Here is a 22,389-nt window from a genome sequence, read left to right on the forward strand (position 1 = left end):
AACCTGGACCCCTTACAAAATTAGTCTGTATAGTTGGACATATTGAAAAGGGTACATTTCAAAGCACTGTGGCAAGAAGTTGTTCCAAAGTTTCAAAGTCTCCTGCATTACATTTCTGCAGCCATCTGTAACAGTCTCCACCAAAAGATGTCTGTAATGCTCAAAGGATACATGCAACATAGTGGTTTAAGAACTCATGATCTGATGCAGGCATGGACTGAAGAAAGCACTCTCTGTAAGACTCAAACCAAGGGGTAGTAGCTGAAACACAAAATAAGACCAAATTTAATTATTTAGCCAAATTAGCGTTTAGTCATTTATAAAAAGGAAATACGAAATACTACACCTAAAAGTAAAACTTGCAAACTCTGACAAGGTTTGCATGGGAGGGAAAGGAAGAAGAAAACAGTGTAAAATGAAAACATCAAAATATACACAAGTAGGAGAAACACTTTGAATTAAATCCTGTGAAACTGAATTGCATCTTAAGCACTAACTTCTTCAGCATTTCAGGCTCACACATTCAGTCCTTGTTAAAGAACCTTACCACCCCTCTAAAACCACAGAGGCTTGGGAAAGAAAAAAAAAATCAAGTTCTTCTAATGATCATTGTATTTGCCTTGGCTGGGAATATAACAATTGACTGAGAAGAAAAAATTAATTTTTGACTATGCAAAGGAACTAAGGATTACCAAAACCCTATCCTGCCAGCTTTTTCGCAAGGCGTTGTAATTTGGCTTGACAGTAGTCCCCTTCCTCCTCTCTGCTAAAATAAATACAAACAGCAACAGTTCCTTGTTAGCTGGTCAAGCAGAGATCCAAAAAGCTGAAAGCTCAGATCTAAGTTGTGCCATCAATGCCTTATAATGTTAACCTGTCATGTTCAAATGGTCTTTTACCACAGGGACTTAAGTTTAAGAGCGTCAAGTCAAAGAAAGCCAAGCATGCCTGGGATATACAAAGAACGTGTGAACTTAATCTTGTCTCTTTCCACAACAACAATCTAGCCATGAAACAATCGTTCTCCTTTCAAGCCTGTTTTATGCCATCTCAATTCTGCAACTCCTTCACCTAAATTGAAAAAAAAGACCAGAGAAAAGTTAGTCCATTTTTAATAACCAGGCTTCACACTGAGCAATAAGAACCTTGAGTAAACTCACCTGCAACTAGAAAACAGTAACTGGTACAGAAAATGCATTACGTTCTGAATGTATTTGTTTTCCACATACAGCCCCAGGTACATTCCTTGATTTAATTCACATCAGTAGTTCTAAAGCTTTGTTCTCCTCCCCCTGCCACCTCCCAAACACTTGATTTCTTAGCCAACTTCAACAAACTGAGTTTAATTTATACATTGGAATTCTCTTGTAGTGCATTAAGTTAATGCTTTTTGTTTAATCTTACATTGTCTGGCCATCTTATATCAGCTTCATCCACACAAGGGTCAGATACACTACACATCTGAACTCAGTCTAGTAGTCAGTACATCTAACTTTTTATAAAGATCAATAGGAGGCAAATTGCTAGCTGTTGACTACAGTCTTTCTAACCAACTGCTCTTTGAACACTCATTTATGGTGTGAAAAATCATTTGGCTTTACTAAGACTAACGTATATATATTCCAGCTATTTAAATAAAGGAAAACAGATTGTTATTAAAAACAAACCATGAGAAAGTGATTAATACATATTTTTCACACACATAAAGCCTCGTAGTAAATCAGATTCAAATTCTACAATGTTACACTATTAGCGTAAAAACACTAAGTACATTTTAGTTTCAAGCTCTATTCAGTTTTCTATTTCTGTTGAACCCAAGCAAATAAGTTTAAGTCTGACAGATCCACAAACAGGAATGCATTACATCTATTTTTCACCCTCTCACTCAGTCTAGTAAGAACCTTGGAAGTGGCTATAAAGGCAACTGAGTTTCCTCAACACAGCCACGACAAACTTTACAGTCCTAAAATGTTTGAATACTGTTAGTAATTCACACTTGATATTTAAATAAACATGCACAGCATTCAAAACAAAAACAGTGCCTAAGAAAAATTTCAAATGTGACATATATAAGTTTCATATATAACACAAATTTCAGCAGTGCATAGCAACACTGTCATTTAGGAACACAGACCTGTATGCTCCACATTTTTCCAATACGTGCTTATAGGATACTAAACGAGAAGAACTGAAGTTTAAGTAACTTGCTACCATGTTCAGAAATTGGTACTTTCTGTTTATACATAACAGCTTAAGAATAAAGAGTCCACTTCATTAGGTTTCATATTTTTTACTTAGCTCACTAAGCAAGATGAATTCCACAAATAAGTATGCTAGCACCTTCAGAAAGGAAAGTATTTAGAAGCACCTGAATGGACACTACTAAAGGATAGCTACTATTAACTGAAGGCATAAGTTTTGCTGACGTTTAAAACTAAAGAACATCAAAATTTGGCTACTTTACAGTGAATCTCTATGTTGTGCTCTACAAACTGAGAGGTCAATAGCCAATACATTTCAGTAGAAACAGATCTTAAAGACATGCTAAAAAGTGTTTTGTTTTTAAGTCATATACCAGAAAAAGTATCAACATAGCAGAAGCACGTGCTCTAGTACAGTTAACTCTTCAGTTTCAATTTAAGGAGTGCCACTATCCCGTGAGAAGGAAATTCTAGGGAGAAGCAGGAAAATATTTCCATTTGGAATACAGAACAGTGATAGCAGGCATTCCCATAGGATCAAACAAGACAGTGCTTTCACAGCATCAGATCATTCCCCTGCCCCAGCTAGGCACTTACTGGACTGGAAAAGACCAAACAATTTATGTTAACAGCAGTAGAAATGCGACCAAAAGAAAAATTAAACAACCACCACCATTTTTTTTTTTATTATTTTAGGGGAAAAAATGGAGGAACACACATCTACACCAAGAAAGGTGCTAAACAGTTGTAGCAGATGGTAAGGAAAGGTGGATGGAGCATATGGAAAAAGGAATAAAGGGCAATTTGGCAAGTTGGCACCAACCACAAAAAAAAAATACCTGAATAAAACGTGGATGTGTTCAGTTCCATCAGTGTCTCTTTCCAATTACTGTACCAAGGAACACTAGCCTTAACTGAGCGATCTGATAGAAAAAACATGTTATTATTACTCTAATAAGGGTCAGGTGCAAACACACTATTGGCTTTTACGCTCTGGTAGCATGAAGTAGAAAATCTATACCATGCATGCCCATCAGGGACTAAAGGCATATGACTCCAGATAACCTCAGTCATGAACATTTCAGGTTCCTCCACATTTCACAAGGCACTTTAATAGGATCCAGTATATATTTCTGGTTCCACCCAAATTCTAGGCCTGAATAACAGAAGTCTATGAAGCTGTAGAGATTAGAATTATAATATAGATATATTTCTATTTTTCTACTTGGAGTAAGCCACTAATTCGTGAGTTTTCTCAGCCTGTAGTAATGAACTACAGCTGAACTGAAGAGGTTCACTGCTAAAAGTGATTGCCCCAACATTATCCCTTATATCTGTCATATTCCTCTATTGCTGTACACCAGAGTTAGCATCATGCCCTAAACAGTCACAGAAGTGATCCAGCTGAACGCTATTTGGAAGAAAGATACAAGTCCTTTAGTAGGATCATTTCTGCCCCCCCCCCCCCCCCCCCCCCCCAACACACGCTAGTACATTGGAGAGGCACGCAGGGCTGAAGGCAAGCGCCCTTCCAGTAGTCAACCAGGTCCATCAGTACAAGATTATGGAATTATGAATGCAACTATTAACAAGTGCAACAAAGAACAACTGTAACCAGTTAGAACAGTTCACTACAGCAGTCCCAAAACTTTTCTGAAAAACTGCAGTATCATGACCCCAGTGCAGCTAATACCCATAACATGGTTTTCTTAAGCTATCTCTTTATATATTCCTTCTGAATATATTGCATCATTAAAGATCAAGGAAATATGTTTCAATATTGCTACCCTAGAATAATAATTTACCAAAAAAAACAGCAAATTTAAAGAGATCAGTGTATTTCACATTTCCAAGCAAAAACATACACACACACGTGCATTTTACGGCCAGGAATGAATGCTTCCATCATTTTTTAATAAAATCCTTTAACAATGTAGAAAAAACTTTTAGGATATATTTAAAGTTTTTCTAAGAAGAAGACTCCACCTGACAAGATAGAGACTTCCATACATCCTCCCACAGCGCAATGGGATTCAAATTTCATCATCAAGGACGCTGTGCTAGTGTTTCGTGCTAAAGCCTTAAGAAGGTGTACCACAGAACTACGAAATCATTACATGCTTCTGTCCTTGTGCACAATATTAAATAGATTACACTCCCTCCTCTCTCAACCAAGCATACAGCCAGTTTGAACAGAAATAAGAACCTAACCATTGAGACAGAATACAATAATGCGTGAGAATTATCGCATCTGAGGCTTCAGAAGCAAATAAGGAAAACAAAAGGAGAGCTATTTGCTTCCAAAACTACAAAATAACCATAAAAACACAGAATAGTTTGGGTCAGAAGGGACCTTAAAGATCCCCTAGTTCCAATCCCCCTGCCATGGGCAGGAACACCTCCCACTAAACCGGGTTGCCCAAAGCCCCATCCAACCTGGACTTGAACACTACACCAAGACATCCACAGCTTGCCTGGCTTGATAAAGTCACTACTACCAATTCTCTCCCTCCCGCCACTTCTGTAATATTTCTAACAGCCTCAGTTTAGAACATTCTTCATTAGATGACCTCAAGAAAGTAGAATGGCTTTAATCCCTAGAATTCAAACAGACTTTCCAACCGAAAAAAAGTTTTCATATTAAAACGGCAAGCAAATAAACCAGTTTCTTAGATGAGAATGGGCACAGAAACTGAAAGAGGCTACAGTCTGCAGAAGAAACTCAAGAATCAGAATTTCCAGGGTCAAGTCTTTTCCTTTACTATTAATATTTCGCATCAAGTTGAGGATGCGGCTTGCAAGCTAGAAATCGAAGATGTAGAATTACACATTTTTCAACATCAACATTAAAAAAAACATTATGACAACATCAGCTACTAATCCTCATGAATTTTTCATATAAAGTATATGGAAACCCTTTCTTTTCCTGTAACAGACCCAAATTCCCTACTGCACGCCAAACTACGTAAAATAAATTACTCATGTTTAAATAGGGCAATGCATACATGGTTTGAATTAAGTATGTACTCAAAGGCTTTAATAGATTAGGGTCTTAATTGGGAGGAGTTTAATCTTCTCAGCTCTCAAGATCAGTTCTCAATTAGCATTATTCACAATGTCTTTCCCCTAGAGATTGGAAAGAAGTCATTGTTAGAAGGTTCTAGTCGTTGTGACAGTGAAATATGAAGCACTGAGTTTCACAGCAAAAAAAATTAGGCAGAGACTTGCACGCTGTTCCTCAAAATCTTCTTATCTTTCAAGTGTTTATATAGTGACTTTATGAACTCTATGCATTAAGCAATAAGAGACGAACAGAAGAAGACAGGAGGACTAACTTTAAAGTAAACCCATACATTAGTACCAACAGTGTTCATATTTATCCAGCCAAGGGTAACAGGTTAGCGTCTCAATTTTGACAAAAGGAAAACCTCTAGTCTGGTAAGGTAATCATAAAACCAAAGAAAGAATATTTTCAATTTTAAAATATTATGATGCTTTAACAGAATTTCACAAGAACCACAACACTGGGAAACAAATTTAACTTATGAGCTATTAATTGCATTCAATTAGTTTTGTTTTTTATAAAATGCTAGAAGAATATTTGCTAATTTAAGCTTCAGTACAACAATGACTCAAAATCGATCAACCCTCAGAGCAACCTTAATATATGCCACAAACTTGGTATCGAGGTTAGGAACCTTACAGTAAATTCCAGCTTAAATTACAGAAAAATACAATATAATTACATACCACTGATGTTGAGATCATAATCTCCAGCTGTGATCACGTTAGCTACCAGTCCTTCAGCAGGCTGACTGACGGACACCACTTCATTCAAAAGCTTCCGAATGGCACTGGGCTGAGGTGGGTGAGTAATAATGTTGTTGACAGCAATCTTCAGATTTTTAATTATATGAAGCTGATTATTGGGATCTCTCATGTGAACTAAAAAAAAAACAGGCTTTGGTGAAATAGTTACCATAATTATTATTTCTCCAGACTTAAAATAGTTACCGTAACTATTATTTCTCCAGACTTCCTTCTTTATAGCTTACTTACTTCATTAAACCTCTCCATCAATTTTATAATTCAGTCCATAATATTTGAGTATCAAAAAAGTGAGAAGGGGGAAGAGTTAGGGATAAAGGAGAAATTATTTCATGTTCAACATTAAGCTCACCTAGGTAGACCGATGAAAATATAAGCAGGATCTTAGTTTAGAAAGATATCTACTCCAAATAGGAAGTACCCATAAGATCTGTAGCCTACACTGCTGCACACCCTCTTCCTTGAGAAATATACTCAACTTCCACTGAAAGCCTATAGGAGCTCCACATGGAAAGCACATTACCTCTCACATTCCTAAGAGTCTGACAGAAAAATCTAACACGCAATAATAGCATTTAGGAAACTCGCCAGGGACAGCATAGCATTAGTTCATCCTAATGAACATACCCTTTCATTTGTAATATTAAAAGTGTGATCACCTTAACTTGAAGGAATGGTTTTAGAATGCAGCTGTTCTCCAAAAGACACCACACAACTGATTTAACAGAACACTACTGAAAGTTACATTTCTCATGTGATAAACTATTTTTAGCTGATTAACCAAAAAAGTCAATGTTAGTAACACCTGCATGTCTGATTTACTTTTAAATCCTTAGGAACAGAAAAAAAAAAGTCTTATGACCACAAAATATTGATTTCAGAATTATGCAGAAGTATACCTGTATTACTGCAGGCAGCCTCAAAAACAAAATCCTGACAATGCGGTTTATACCATATGGACATCATGTTTATGACAGAACTACAAATAGCTGACAAGTGTTTAAGTTGGCACAAAGGTTGCTTATTTAGAGAAAGTAGACACCAATACATACAATACTCAAAAAAAAAAAGCAGCAGATGCAATATTAAGATGAGCATTTAAAATAGTGATACCAACCTTATGTTATTAGCACACAGTGGTTTATACTGTCTGACTTGTGATATTTATCCCCCAAAATGATTTCCCTCTCTACCAACTCCTCCAAGAAAGCCATCAAAAAGAAAACACTGAGAAAAACAGTCCCAAGACCACAGCCTAAGAGCTTGGGTGGGGAAAGAAGGGAGGGACTTGACAGGGGGACAGGGTAGGAGGAGGTTCAGCAGACTTCTCAGTCTCCTGAAAATCAAGAAGTTATTCATCATAAGTAAATAAATAGAAGGATGGTGTTTTTTACACAGATAAGTATAAAAATTAAAGGTCTAGCTCTTTGATTCTTTTCCTAAAAGTTATTGGGCTACAATCTCTTTTGTATCTTACAGATAATTTTACCAGAAGCAATAATTTGAGCTTCATATGACTCGTAAAGACAGAGCTCCAGTTGTAGAACTGTAGGGTTCCTCCCCCCATCTCATCAGATGGGATGAATTTTCAACCCTTAAATTACTAACCCTACAGCCACATGATTACTGAAAAGATCAAATGCAAGAGGAAGTAGCAGGGAGAAACAACTAAGACAATGATTTGTTTTCCCAGTGCAGCTACAACAAAACTCATCCTTGTTGTCTCTCCTAAAATATAATAGCCATCATAATAAAAACATGCACATTTCCATCCAGGATGTAGATGACATTTTTGGCATACATGCAATCCTAAGGACTGACACAAAGGACATATTTGGAACCACAAAACTTCGGCCTTAATCCCTAGTAAAAAAAAAAAATAGTCTTATACCATTATTTATTTCCTTCAAAATTCCATAGTATTATTTCAGAAAGTATTTTTCCCAAAGCAGAAGTAATGTGTACCAGAACATCTTCCCAGTAAGAAGCTGAGCAGAGAATTCCTAACATCAAACTAAACTCAGATACATGAAGCGTAATAAAAGCTACCTAAAATTGACACTTGCCAGTTGAAGTATACACACATTCTCTCACCAAGACAGCACTAGTTCAGGTAGTATTTAAGGTATCTCAATCAAATAGGATGCTACGTTAAAGAAAACAAATATATATTGTATAGGTAGGTTAAATTAGCCAGCGACTGTTAGTAACAAAACTTAGTACTTAAAAAGGACCGTCGCTTTTCTTTTCATAAAGAAAAAAATTTGGGGGCTTTGTTTTTGTTTTCCTCTAAATTCAAAACTAAACTGGGACAGTAAAGTTGTCTTCATTCCTCCTTCAATAACAGGAAGTGACTTAATTATCAAAGTCAAAATTCTAAAAACTACACTGGAGAACTCTGAACATGGGGTCAGGACTTCCTCACATCACAACTTGTTAGACTGCAAAGGTATTTTTGGCTACACCAACATTAGCAAGTCATTCAGAGGCAGAAGTCGATCAGTAGATTAGCACTGATTAGTACCTAGTGCAGAGGCCCCTTGCACCTACATCATGTTTGTGGGGTTCTGTCTGAAGTCAGATGTCATCTCATCTCCAGTTTTCTTCTCCATTAAGAAAACTGGTGTTAAGACTAAAGAATCATGAACAGTAAGACACACGGTTTTGGAGAAAGGTGTACGTAGACATTCTGCTGTACAACGATCAGATCATTAATAACGCCTCTCTCCCTCTTAATTGGGCATAAAAGCGACCACAGAAAAAAATTTAATGCCAAGTCTGGCCAAACCTATTATTGCACAACAAATACACAGTTTCCAGAGTCTGGTGCATGGGATACAGTTAACAGTGCCACTATGCTGCGACTGTCAATGCAACACTGTTTGTGCAGACTGCCACAAGCAGGTTTCCCTGTCATACAGCTCCTGGTATTCCAGAGAAACTGTTCACTACTACACACACTTTACAATAACTTCATTGCACTTAACCTGTGATCTGCCTCAAGAAAATGCCTAGTACCACTTTTCTTCCCCTCACGCACACTGGCTTTCATTGCAAGAAGCTACTCACGGCGTGCAGCAATGCATTTTCCATGAATCTAGCAGAGGAAGTCACGCTTGGAGTGAAGAACTGCAGTCACGCTCACAGTGTGCTGAATCAGAACACACCGAGCAGGGTAGCCACAAACCCACCGTGCCAAGCTTCAGCTTCTCAGTTCTCCAAGCCTGGGTCAGGCTTTGAAAAGGGCATGTCAGTTAGGCAACCTGGAAAGACCAGCAAGGATGCCCCTTCTCAGGAATTCCTCATGACAGCCACAGGTGTGAAACTAGGAAATGAAATCTGTATCATGGGGATTTGGATGCAGTTCACAAGCATGCTTATTTATACAGTTACACTACAGAACTTACAGAAGACCAATCACTGAAACATCAAAAGTCATGATGAGATCATTAAGTGGCAGAGCTTTCCTCCTCAAGTTTTCAGAATACTAAAATCCAGTCAGTATCAGTCTCACAGGTAACAAAATCAAAGTCCTTGGGTGTACTGAGGGACAGAGTCTAAATGTTAGCTATAACCAACTCCTTCATAGAGTAAAACTTTCAGAACAGGATGAAGGACTAGCTTGATTTATAAACATTGATACACTATGGCACAGAGTTCTGCATTTACACAAGAAACAGGGAGAAAGATTCAGGTTTGACAGCTCCTTAATTGTTACAATAGTCAGAACACAAAATGTTACTATTAAGGAACAAAAACACTCAGTATTCTTCATCAGAATTGGTGCTTCATTTTGAATAGCCTGCCTGGTTAGTTTTCTAGATGCACTGCCTCTTGCCAAAGAACCTAAAATGATGTTTAAGTAATTTCAGCAGCTTCAGAACTCCAAGGATTGAAACTTCTGCATTTATTATTTTTATCTGTTCTGCAGTCTCACATGATCCGCGAGAGTTACTAGACACGGAAAAATAGTTATAGAGAAGTTACTGCTAAACGCATTTTTATACGTTTTCAAGGCTTGCCACAAATTAAGGTAGATTTTCACACACACTAGCTTTCAAGTTGTCGCCACTCACTTAACAATGCAGAATATTTAGCTCAAGTGACAGTACAAGTTTCAGTTTCTTACACTGCTTTCTCAACACAAGACTGAAGTCTCTCTTGAGCCAAGTGTCTGCCAGAAACCAAATCTGCCAAATACCACTGCATCGCTATGCTAATAAGCAGTTCTGCAGGTCTGTTCTGATACGCAGTGAATTGAAAAGCTCAGCTTAAAGTTATCACATGGAACATTTTAGCGATTACAGTAAAAGAGCCCGATCATTTTTCCAGTGGTCAATTCCCAGTTTTACTGTTTTCCACAGTTATTTTTTATCTATGCTATGTAATCAGTTCAGTCCTCCCCCTTGTTTGGGCAGGTCTTGCTCACAGAAACACTGCCAAAAAAGAGATGTACATCCAAGAGAAGGGCGGGTGAAAGAAGGCAGACTTCTGTGATGTTAGCTGTCATTTCAGCTGTAAGACTTTCACTATCTAGATAGCTTACTAAGAGCCCTACCCCAAGAGAAACTACAGCAGGAGCTCCAGATACAAGCACCAGGCAAACAGGGCAGCTTAAAAGAAACCAGCCTGGCAGAGCTGGCTTTACAGACACCCTTCCCTTCGACCTTCTGCTTCGTGGTGCTTCGGGGAGAAGCCCAACTTCTCAAACGCCACGGAGCAGAAGGGAACAACCGCAAGCAGCCGGGGCAAACCCGTGCCTCGGCGCCGACCCCGGGGAAGGGGAAAGGGAAGGGGAAGAAAAAGGGGCAGGGGCCGGGGTCCTCGCCTCCCCCCGGCCTGCAGGGAGCGGCCCCGCCTTCCCCGCCCCCCCCCCCGGCGGTACCGACCTTCGGAGGTGAGGCGGCAGAAGGGCTTGAGCAGCTCGGCGAAGCTCAGGTTGTTCCTGCGGGCCAGGCGCTCCGCCTCCTCGCTGCACAGCGCGGCCACCAAGGGCACGAACGAGTCCTGGAGGAACTCCTGCACCGACTGCACGCACTGGGCCATCGCCGCCGACGACGACGACGGAGAGACCGAGCCCCGCCACCTTCCTCCCCGGTGCCCCGCTCCTCCTCGTCCTCGTCCTCCCCCTCCCCCTCCCGCTCCTCGTTGTCGCTGTCGTTGTCGCTGTCGCCCCGCCGCGGCCCGCCGGGCGCTCAGCAGCGGGCGCCCCGCGCCGCCGCCATGTCGCGCCTCCGCCGAGCCCCTCGGGTAGCGCCCGCTCCCGGCGGCCCCCGCGCCCGCTCATGTGATTGGCCCGGAGGGGCGGCGCCGGGGCGGGGTAAGGAAGGGAGGAAGCGGGGAGTGCTGCGCATGCGCGGGTGTCCGCACACCTCCCCCCCCCCCCCCCGCCGTCCGTGGTTGTTGGTTCGCTCCGGGGGGGCGGGGCGCGGGGAGCCGGCACCAACCGTCACCGCCAACCGTCGGCCGCGGCCGGGTGGTGCTGGCGGCCTGACTGGCGCCTCCCCCCACCTTAATAAATAAACAAACAAACACGCCCCTCACGCAAAATAAATGCATAAATAAATTAAAAGGGCCCGTCCCTCACGCAAAATAAATAATTAAATAAAAAAATAAATAAATAAATAAAACCAGATTGGTTAAGGTTTAAAGAATTGGTTTTGGGGTTTCGCTAGCTGACCTCTCGTTGCTCAGTTGAACGCGTGAAGTGAAAATCAGGCGTTTTGCCCATGGTGGTATACAACGTTCTGCTGCTTTCGGCAGGAATGGCTATCAACTGTGACAGGGGAGGGTCAGGCTGGGTGTTAGGGAAAGGTTCTGCACCCGGTGGCTGGGCACTGGGACAGGCTCCCCAGGGACATGGTCACGGCACTGAGCCTGACAGAGTTCAAAAAGTGTTTGGACAAGGTCTGATTTTTGGGTGGTCCTGTGTGGAGCCAGGAGTTGGACTTGATAATCCTTGCAGGTCTCTTCCGACTCAGGATATTCCATAATTCTGTGATTTTGCGTTTGTAACCTGCATAAGGAAATGACGTGGAAGGCAGGCAACAGTGCTGAGCAGTGATAATTAAGAATGAGTAATTGTAATAGGAGGGTTAGGTTTTAACATGCCGTCAGGGACTTGTCAAGATCACAGAAAAAGCCCTGTGGTGCTTGGAAAGCAATGCTGAGCAGACTATAATAGATTACGATTTCAGTTTTGGAACTGAAGGTTTGGAAATCACTAGCCGGTTTCTGTGCACTTGACAGGCCTGTCAAGAGGTAGAAAGTTGCTACAAAGTGAGGCAGGTAGGTACAGGAGAGAGAGACAGTCCTGATGGAAGATTTATAGCACAAGATTGCTCCTTCCTGATCACAAACGTCACAGAGATCTTGTATCCCTTAGGTTCAATGGGAGATTGCACGTTGTGTTTTCATACGCATGATTTACAAAGTCGTAAGAAGCCAAGACTCATTAAAGTGTAAGATCCTTTAAAAAAATAAAAAGAGGATGAGGTTATTTCTGTAGTTGATACTACAGAATGAATGCATCCTGATTGAAAACCAAATAAAACTTGGAAAAAGAATATCTAACTCTATTCCCTAACAGATTCAGTAATTTGGAAATTTGTGTTAACTCATCTATCTACACCAGTTGGGTCAGCTACTTCCTCTGTGAATGAAAAACTAGTTTTTAATTCAATGATTCAACGTAGGCAGTAAAAAATGAAAATATATATATATAATAGGCCAGATTACTCACTGTTTTCCAGGTTTGAATCCTGGGAATGTTACCCAAAAGCTACTCAATATTGCAGAAAAAATATTTTGGCTTTGACAGATACTAGAACATGTCGAAGGCCAACATTCTCCAAATATTTATGGCTTGTCCACATCTGCAAATTCCACAGTGATATTCAAAAGTAATGTTTCCAGAGATAAAATATGATCTCCAGACGGACACTTTGAAACACCGGTGCTTTTCCCCCATTCCACTTAATCTGTTACTGCAGAACAGTACATGGATTACATCTGGTAGATTGAAGTGGATCAGAAGAAGTCCCAATCCTGATCACAAATGATTTAACACTAAAAGCTATTTTAAAATTTTGGACACCTTAATGTCTTTCTAGCAAAGACTCAACATTCATTTATTTGTTGCTCTTTAGTGGAGTGTGTGACTATCAGTGATCTTTGGTAGCCATTACACCGTGAGAAATCAACATTAATTTTTGTTTTGTTTACAGTGAGCAAAGTTTCTAAGTGCTTTTTATTGTTACTAGAACACCCGTACATCCTGAACCTAGATTTATGTGCTCAAAAATTATTCTTTGTCTATAAAAACTTTGTGTACACGTTTTCTTTTTGCCCAGCATTAGGAATACTAGTCCTAAGATTTTCTCCCTTTTGTGATAGTTCTCTTCCAGTACAACATTGTCCAAAGGACTGATTCTGTCATACTGGTTTGATATAGCTCTTCAGTCTCATGGTCTGTGTGATAGTAAGACAAGCTTGTGTTTTCCCATGGCTTAGAACCTTTGATTCAGCCTCTGACTTGTCTGCTCTGCTACCAAGGGATAAACAACCCCATCCTCAACGGACACAGTAGCTCAGGGTGTTGTATCCCAGATCTGGTGCTAAAAATAGTCTAGTCAAAGGGGATTCAAATAACATTATCTTTATTTACAAGGCAGAAGGTACATTAGAAAGAATATAATATATCATCTCTAATTATGTGTGTCATTCCAAAGCCTGGCAATAACAAAATAATCACTGAGACAGAAAAAAAATGTCCACTGTTTCAACTGAAAAACAAACAAACAAACAAACAAAAAAAGTAAAAATAAATTTGGACCTAGAAGTGCATAGCCTCTACTCTTCTGTGCTGCTTTGCTGCTGACGGGAGTGTGTTTTGACTTCCTCAGGCTAGAAGCCTTCTGAACTTGGAATTTCTTTGATTCCTTTGTTCGGATGACATAGCCAGAGATTAGGAGCTTTTTGCTGCACTGAGTTGCTGCTGAGGAAGATTTTTTAAAAGGTTTAAAAGGTTTTTTTGTTGTTGTTTGTTTGGTTTGGGATTGGGTTTGGTGTTGTTTTTTGTTTGTTTGTTGCCTGTAAATAAAATGATACTTGTGTTATCCTGTAGATTTAACATAGAGAGCAAAGACTACAGAATTGCAAATGCTGCGATCTGAAGTTGAGTCCAATGCTCTCATTTACCATTTTTCAAATAAGGAACAGGTCTATGTCCCTACAAGTTAGCTACAGGTTAAACTATTGCATGTTTACATCATGGGCTCCCAACTCCCTGCAAACTTAAAGGCCAAATTTGAGTTTTTGCCCAGTTCAGACTTCTGCAGAGTTATAGAAGTGGTATTTCACACGTTTTATTTCTTCTTTTTTTTTTTTTTTTCAATTCAGAAGGAAGATTTTACACAGTAAGAACAGTGCCACAGCCTCAAGTATGTACCAGCCCCATAGTGTCTGTAACACTGCTCCCAGCTTGCACTCAGGCAACCTTCTGACGTGCAGATGTGCAGGCTGAAGATGGTCAGATCTGCAGTTGCAGTGGTTAATCAAAAAGGTTTACCCTGCCTTGCCTGAGGGAGAGTTATAAAGAAGAGCAGGTGATGGTAAACAGCCAATCTCCAGTGCTTCTGAATCAATTGGGCACTCCCCTGCCCCATCTCAGGGATCACAACACCTTTGCTGGGCCCATATGGGATGGGAACATGTGATAATGCAATTCTCCTTCCAGGCATGATGATACCAGATCTTTCTGTGAACAACTCCCATCACCTAGAGAGATAAAGGAAGAGCTGGTAGCACTTGATAGTCCTGATCTGGGGTTGGATTTCCAAGGTAATAGCTCTCTAGAACCTCCCTTTTGTTCCCAGGGGAAGACATCTACCACTCCCTGCCTCAGCCAGGATTAACATCAAACTCTGTGGTATTGCCCCAAACAGAGATTTTAGGTTAAGAGCCCCTTTTTGTTAACAGATGTAAGTCTAAAAAAGACTACATAAGGATTAATGTAACTTTTTTTTATAAACATAAGGTTTGCACATTACCAAAGGAGAGGCAGATTAAAAGAAGACAGGAAGGAAAGCGAGCAGGTCCAAATCCAGCACTGAGGACTGTGGCTCCACTCACCACAACAGAGGGACAGGTATAATGCTCCTTGCTTTGCTCTTACAAGCTAGTGAAGAGGATGCTCTCCCCAGACACACACGCTCTTCACACTCTTTCCTTCTCTTTGAAGGAAAGCTCTCAGAGCTTCCTTTGAAGGAATGCTCTTAGACACTTTTATCTTTAGTCAGTCCCTCTTGCTATAAGATTCTTTGAATTGTAATTGAATAATGTTCCAGATTTTGAAGGGCCCTTAGCCAGGGGAATTCCTGGGGATATAGCTCCTATTTGATGAAACTGAGAGTTACTGATGTTAACAAGGATGAACTAAAGAATAGATTCTTAATGTTTAGGTGCTATTTGAACTAATTTCCACAAATCATTTCCCTTTTTGCACTCTAAGTGTCCCTGTGGCACTTGGTCATGTGCAAAAGCCCTACATTTAATATGGCCCCATATCAACATGTATACTGGTGAATATGGGTAGTACACAGCATGGAAATGGAGGTGGTGAGAGGCAAGTAGGTATGTGCCATGTGGGCATGAGGCAAGTGGTGGTTGTGCCTCTTATCTTATGCCTAAGATAAACTCACATCAAAATCTTCTAAAATTAAAGGGAAAAAAAATCATTTTCCATGGAAATAAACAGTATTTTTTGTGTAACATAAAGATCTCGTTTGTGTATTACACTATATAGCAAAATACTAAATAACCTGACCAGAAAATTTTAGTGTAGTTTGCAGGAAAATTACAGTAAACTAGACCCTAGCATGCCAAATGTGAAAAATGATACACTTAAACATACTTCATATAAGTCATTAGAAGGCGATTTCGCAAGCAAGTCCCCATCAGGCAACTGGGATGGGAGCTGAGGCTCACACAGCTGAGGGTTTGCTCCCTGCAAAAGCTGGGGCTGAGGCCAGCACCCCAGCACCTGCAGTTCTTGCGTGCACACACAAAGGCCCACGAACTGTCATGCAAAATCATGTCTTCACATCAAAGAGTCTATAGATTAAAGGATGAGACAAGATGGGAGATGGATATAAGACATGGACACAGATGATGCAAGTATAGAGGTGAGACAGGGAGGAAGCAGTAAAGTTTGTTGTTTTATTGTTTGGTTGGTTGGTTGGTTGGCTTGGTTTTGTATATGTTTTTGTTTGTTTGTTTGGTGCTTCAAGACGAAGTAGAAGTACAACCTTTAGCCAGTCTGCAGCAATCACCGTCATTAAGCCAGCTGCCCACTGTGTGAGAGGTAACAGCTTTATGGATGCGTCTTCGTGAGGGTGGATTTTAAAAACGATACTCCAGCCTCACTTTCGCTTCAGGAAGGAGGCAACATGCGTGTACTCAGTCCTGGATTTGTGCCAGCTCCACAGGACAAAAATTAAGTTTGACACACTGTGTCAAACAGCAGAAGGGCAGAATTTAGAAGCAGTAATTTCCCTGAGTTATACTGTAGCTTTTAATGTAGTCAGTTTTGACTGTGATTTAAGACTAGATACTGTATTTCTAGCAAACGAACTGTTGCTACTCAAGTCCACAGAAAAGCTGATTTTTTTCTGTTACTTGTGCAAGCTATGTTGTTAAAAGATTTGAGATGCTGGGTTTATAAATGTTTGCCATTTAGTTAAATTTTAATATTTTGAATAAAATATTTTAATATTTTGAGTCTGCTTAATGCAGAGGAGCTTGCAAAGATATCTTAATAGTAAATTTTCTCAGCCATTCTCTGACAAGAGAATGGAGTCACATTTTTGTCAAACTATTTTTTTATTCAAATAGATTTTATAATTTTGCTTTTTTCTATATTTGAGTAATTACTTCTGCAGACATAAGGAGAAAATGAGAATAATCCGAACAGTAGATTGTCACTTAGCAGTCAACATTTTTCTGGATAACAGAGAGTATTTTTCCTAGGTATTTAGTTACATAAATAAAGTGCTACATAGTGCAAAATCATACAATAATAATAAATGCCTTGGGACATTAATAGCAGAGTTTTCTATTGTTTGCCAGATGTTGCTCCTGGGGATAAACAATTTGAGATTTCCTCTCTTTTGTACAATTAGAATCGCCTGTCTTTCCAGAAACAGATTTCTTTTCACCATGTTACAAAAAAAGGAGTATAAATAAAATAGACCAAACAAACCAAAAGGGCTAAATAAACTTTCCCTTATCATAAAAAAAAAAAAAAAAAATGCAGTCTTTGAAGTTGTGGTGCAGATTTTGACTTTAAAACATATTTTAATACACTGTAAATAGTCACAGAAAGGTCATTTGAAGATTACAAGAATTTAATAGTCATAACAGTCAGGTAGATGCAATTCATCTATCACACCACAGGAGGACTGAGGAGAAAGAAATACAAAATAAAAAAACTGCCCTTATTGTACACACAAATGCATGACAAATAATATTTTCAAATCAACATTTTGGTATTCAGGTTCTAATTAACAGTATTTCAAGAAAGTACCCTGCTTAGACACTGTGACTGTAAAATGTCACTGCTGGGAAAAAGAATTGAAGAGCAGGAGAACAGGGAAAGAGAAATACTTGGGAGAAGTTTTTCATACTGAGGGCACGATGCAAAATTATATTGGAAAGATTCCTTAAGGTTCCATGTTCCTTTTATTTTCTGTGTCTGGAGAGTTCAGGGAAAGATAGAAACAGTCCAAATAGCATGTAAAACATTTGATTTTTACCCAGTTTAATAATTTTTTCAACCCTAGTTCCTGCTGAACAACATCAACAATAAAAATAACTACAGGGTGTTTCTGTTTATCTTAGGAGCCACCATGTGGATATCTACTTAAGGAGTAGATTCACAAAGTAATTCAAGCCAACTTAGGCATGACCACAAAAAAAAAAAAAAAAAAAAAAAGGAAGAAAGAAGGAGAATCCGCCCTCCCCAGCTGCCTAGCTGTATACCTCTTTGTATCTTTGTACCTCCATAAATCTGGCACTGCTTGTCAAATGGACATTTAATCAGCAGGAGTAATGAACTAAGAGGTCTACAAATTAATCCTGTTTTTAAAAAGCCGTCCAGCTTAGCACTTGACCGAAGAATCTGCACCAAGAGAAGAAAGGGGCGCTGGCTCCGGGCAGGAGCTGGGACCAGCCCTTTCAAAGGATGTTTGGGCTATGAGTGATCTAAGCAATCTGCAAAGCCACCCTGGAGTTGATGAAATATTCCTTAGACAGCATAAAGTGGATATGCAGAGACAACACATAGGATATAACTTGTTGTTATATTAATAATATAATAATAATACAATAATAATAATAATACAATATATCAATAATATAAATGCTGTTCAAATTCCATCGATGCACTATTATCTGAAGCATAAAAGAATTAATTCTGATTTGAATTATACCAAGAATCTCTGAATTTAGTACAGATGTGATTTTGTCTCCATGTTTTGCAGGGATGTAATCCTTAGTTTGGGAATAAATGGAAGGCAAGGAAACAGTCAAAATCCCACTTCAGCAGCTTCTGGATAGCACAATGCCTATAAGAGAGCCATCCTCACTGGTAGGAACTGGGACTGAATGGATAATTATAATTTTGCTCTTCGGAAAAAAAGGGAAGCAGAGGAAGGAAATGAAGTGTATTAGATTGAGTCTGACAGTGCTGGCTCCCAATTGGACAGCCATGACCATGGACTATAATCCCTATTTCTTCCACTTCTTGTGTCCTGTACCAAGGTAAAGTCCAAACATTCCCAACATTTCTAAACAGCATGCTTCAGTTTCTACATTTAGTAATGCCATTTAATTAAGAAAGCTGTTTCCCATTACAGCATAAATTATACACTGAAAGCATGACATTTACAAGTCAAAACAGAAGCTTTTTAAAAATTGAACGTTTCATCTGACCTGAAACAAAGTGATTTCCTCCCTGCAAAGATGCCAGTTAGTAGGATATTTCAAAATTTCAACTTTTGTTCCAGTTTAAAATGAAAAAAACTAATAAATTCAGGAACAGAAATTCCAGTAACCTGTTAGATCTGCACCTACTCTATTTCACGAAATTCACCATATACTCCTGACCTAAGACTGTCCTTTTCTTTGAAATGGGGCATTCTGTAAAACAAGTTAAGAAGTTTCTTTTTTAAGAAGTCCAAGAAGTTTTCCATGGTCAAAACTGAGAAGCTCATGAACACACCTCTTGCAATTACAGGCAGGTCCAAGATGACTGTGGAACCCAACTGCAAAGAGGTGTGGTGTCTCTAATTTGAGTGTGGTCTATGTGGCTTCACACTTTTAAAATGATGTAAAAGGCTTTGCAATAGCTTGCTTCCCATTTGCCTCCTGCTCATATTGTCTCTGAGGCCTCCTTTCTCTCAAGCTTGTTTTCCAAAAGCACGGCTTGATGCAGCATGCTGTCTGGGCTCTTCAGCTAACCCTGGCTCAGACCTGTTGTTCCCCTGCTTCTCAGAGGAATTTTCTTCAGGGCAAAATGTGGTGTAAGTACTGAAAATTGAATGTTCACTCAAGCATACATTCTATCATGGAAAAAAAATAATAAAATAATAATAATAATAAAGATGACTTCTTCAAATCGATTGGGAAAGCAGTGAGTGTTACAGATCAGGGAGCAACCTTGGAAGATAAGCCAGCATAGATTACTAGTTTACAATGAAACAACAGGGAAGAAAAAAAAATCACTGTACGAAGTTGGATCTTGAAGTGCAATACTGCCCGGAAAAAGTATTGGACCCAAATCTCAGTTAGGTTAAATGAACAGGGCAGAGCAACAGTTTCAGGCTAAAGAAAGACTAAACTTGAAGGAAAGTTCATGTGGCTGAAGTGGGAAGTTTGGTGATTCTATGTAGAAGCCACAGCTACAGAGAAGATCAGATAAAAGGAACTGAGAGAAATCAAAATACTAAAGGAGGCTTTTAAAGTTATTTGGCTTTCAATAGGTATTTTTTTTATATGTTGATAACCAGAAATAAATTTCAGATACTTTTGTTTGGTTTTTGTTTATTTGGTTGTTGTTTTTTGTTGTTGTTGTTGTTGTTTTTCGTTACCACTTTTCCATGAAAGAAGCATGGAAACTAAGTAATTTCATAAATTAACAAAATATTTTAGTCTTTCTCTTAAAATGCTAGCAATTAAAAATATCTGTACAAGGGTTTTCCCTGGGGAAACTGTATAGTCCTTCAAGATACCTGCACATATTAGAGATTACACGATTATTTTATAAAAGCAGATTCATGGCAACACATGCTGTCATCTGGCAGTATGTGTCTACTCTAATTGATCTCACTCAATTACTTAATTTTATGACTCACTCCAGGAAAGGTTAAGACATTAATGTTTTTGAAAGCTATGATGAATAATATCACTGTTGGAGATTACTTTCTCATATAATAGCTTCATTAAAAGCAGGTAAATAGATGAAGAGTCGTCTGTAAGAAAGCTCACTGAAACTGAAATTCGTATTTCAAGGCAACAGCACTGCTGTCTTACATACATGGATTTTCTATTGTCTCCCTTTGGGGAGATGTGGAATATACTTGTGTCATTTTGACTTGCACAAATGACAGGAAACTCAAGTGAGGAAATCCTCTACAATTCTAGCGTTTTTTATTATGGCAGGAAATGAGGAGGAAAGGCAGTTCATTGGGCTCCTTCTAGGCCAGTCAACAAACATCCATTGTTGTACCTGAACACGTATTTTCAATTGTAAGACCATGATTTATGTGTGGGTGGGAAAATGTGCTGCGGTTCAGGAGCAATGTTCACTACATGCATGTCCACGTTACACAATGGGAAATTTATTCCAGAGCCGGTGTTCTGGAACAGCCTCCATGTATCCAGTCCCCATGTCCTTAGTGCAATTTTGTGTAGATGATCCATGGGCATGTCCTATCTGAGGTATGATTCTTGACTGAAGGGACTGTGAAGCTACATTAAAGGCCCGAGAAAGAAAAATGTGTATTGTTTTATCATGCAGTCCTATGTTATGATGTTTCCAGTTCTTCTCTGTCAAAGTTCTGCTTATATACCTTCAATGGAGACTACCTGTTGCAAATATCATGGCTTTGGTAGACATTGTTGTTGTCAGCCTAGCAGGCAGAGCTCAGCATCTTCAAGCTATTTTCTACTAGAGCATCCTCATCCTAAGCTGTGGCCATTTCTGGGGGAGATACAGGATCATGTCTCATCAGAGCAGCTTTGTGGTCGTGCGGAGGTGCTAGAAAGGGCAGGCACTCCTTGACCTTCATGTTCTCCCCCTACTCTCCCTTGGCAGGCCTTTTTCTGGGGGTAAGGATCATTTTCCATTTTTCATGGAAGTTTTACTGTACACATCCTCCCTGCCTGCAGGAGGGGTGAACTGATGTAGGGTTTGCCGCAGTCCACCTCTCCTCCTGCTCAGGACTTTGTAGAGTGTCTCCTCTGCAGTCTACCCTCTATAAGACAGACTATTTTAGGTTATGTTTGGGTTTTTCCACTGTTTTCTGAATCATCCCTTTCAATGCCTGCTCTGAGATTTTCTAAAAACAAGCCATCAGGCCTGAGGGAATGAGGGAGAACAGACAGATTTATCTACACACAGAGAAGATGATATTGTTTAACATCCTTAGGGAACCAGCCTAAAATCTCATGAATGAACATCATTGTCCCTCCGCAGCTAACACTCTCTTCTCCAGAATATTTACTTTAATGATGCTCAAAGACCTCAAAAACAGAAAGAAAAAACTTACAAATATTGGATTTTTATGTCTGAGTACAAAAAGCTGTCTGATATGAATCAATAAATGTCCAACTTTGCCCTACTTGAACAGTGATGTAATGTAATTTATTTCAAATTGTGTGAGAAGTGCACAGCATTCAGATAAACATCAGCTATGCCGAAAGGTTTAGTTCCATCTCTATATTAAGAAAAAAAAAAGGGAGTTGCACTAAGCAGAGGTTCATTCACTTGTCCTTCACTTAGAGCAGTGAATCTAATGCAATAAATATAATTTTCTGTTTTTGCTGTCTGCTATCCCCATTAGAACTTATCAGTCTTCGTTGATAGTACTGCTACCAGGGAAGTGCATGCTGCTTTTCCACACTGCTGCTCCATTGTGTTTGGCCCTGACTTACTCTTCTAGAAATAGAGTATACGAGTATGCACTTGACTATTTTAGAATGCAATTTCTTCAAATGGGTCCAATTTAGCCTGGAAACCAAATCATACTCTGCAATGTCCATTGTCATCTGTGTTTTTGACTCTGCAAACAGTCGCTTGATG

At 39.5% G+C, this 22,389-nt stretch overlaps 1 protein-coding gene and 1 long non-coding RNA gene across 7 annotated transcripts in view; one reads left to right on the forward strand and one right to left on the reverse strand.

Annotated features, from left to right (window-relative positions):
* TRAPPC8 (trafficking protein particle complex subunit 8) overlaps positions 1 to 11,314 on the reverse strand; it is a 50,254-nt gene extending 38,940 nt beyond the window's left edge. For 2 of the 5 annotated variants that reach the window (XM_048049351.2, XM_048049350.2), the window contains exons 1-4: positions 10,919 to 11,311; positions 5,952 to 6,146; positions 3,041 to 3,124; positions 172 to 261 (exon numbers count right to left, since the gene is read on the reverse strand). In XM_048049351.2, coding sequence (XP_047905308.2) covers positions 172 to 261; positions 3,041 to 3,124; positions 5,952 to 6,146; positions 10,919 to 11,075 — 526 coding nt within the window. In that variant the 5' untranslated portion in view covers positions 11,076 to 11,311. Of the gene's footprint in view, positions 1 to 171; positions 262 to 3,040; positions 3,125 to 5,951; positions 6,147 to 10,918 lie in introns of all 5 variants that reach the window. The other 3 variants (XM_048049354.2, XM_048049352.2, XM_048049353.2) reach the window with 2 other exon arrangements.
* Positions 11,315 to 14,624: 3,310 nt separating this feature from the next.
* Positions 14,625 to 20,638, forward strand: LOC106038389 (uncharacterized). Of its 2 annotated transcripts, XR_010829661.1 has the most exons (4): positions 14,625 to 14,870; positions 15,067 to 15,177; positions 16,319 to 16,392; positions 18,569 to 20,638. It is a non-coding gene; the product is annotated as an uncharacterized lncRNA (long non-coding RNA). The 2 variants fall into 2 exon arrangements; XR_010829660.1 differs by lacking the exon at positions 18,569 to 20,638 and having other exon boundaries at positions 16,319 to 17,083.
* The last annotated feature ends 1,751 nt before the right edge of the window (positions 20,639 to 22,389 follow it).

Source organism: Anser cygnoides, chromosome 2 (genome assembly GCF_040182565.1).
Source record: "Anser cygnoides isolate HZ-2024a breed goose chromosome 2, Taihu_goose_T2T_genome, whole genome shotgun sequence".
NCBI lineage: Eukaryota > Metazoa > Chordata > Aves > Anseriformes > Anatidae > Anser > Anser cygnoides.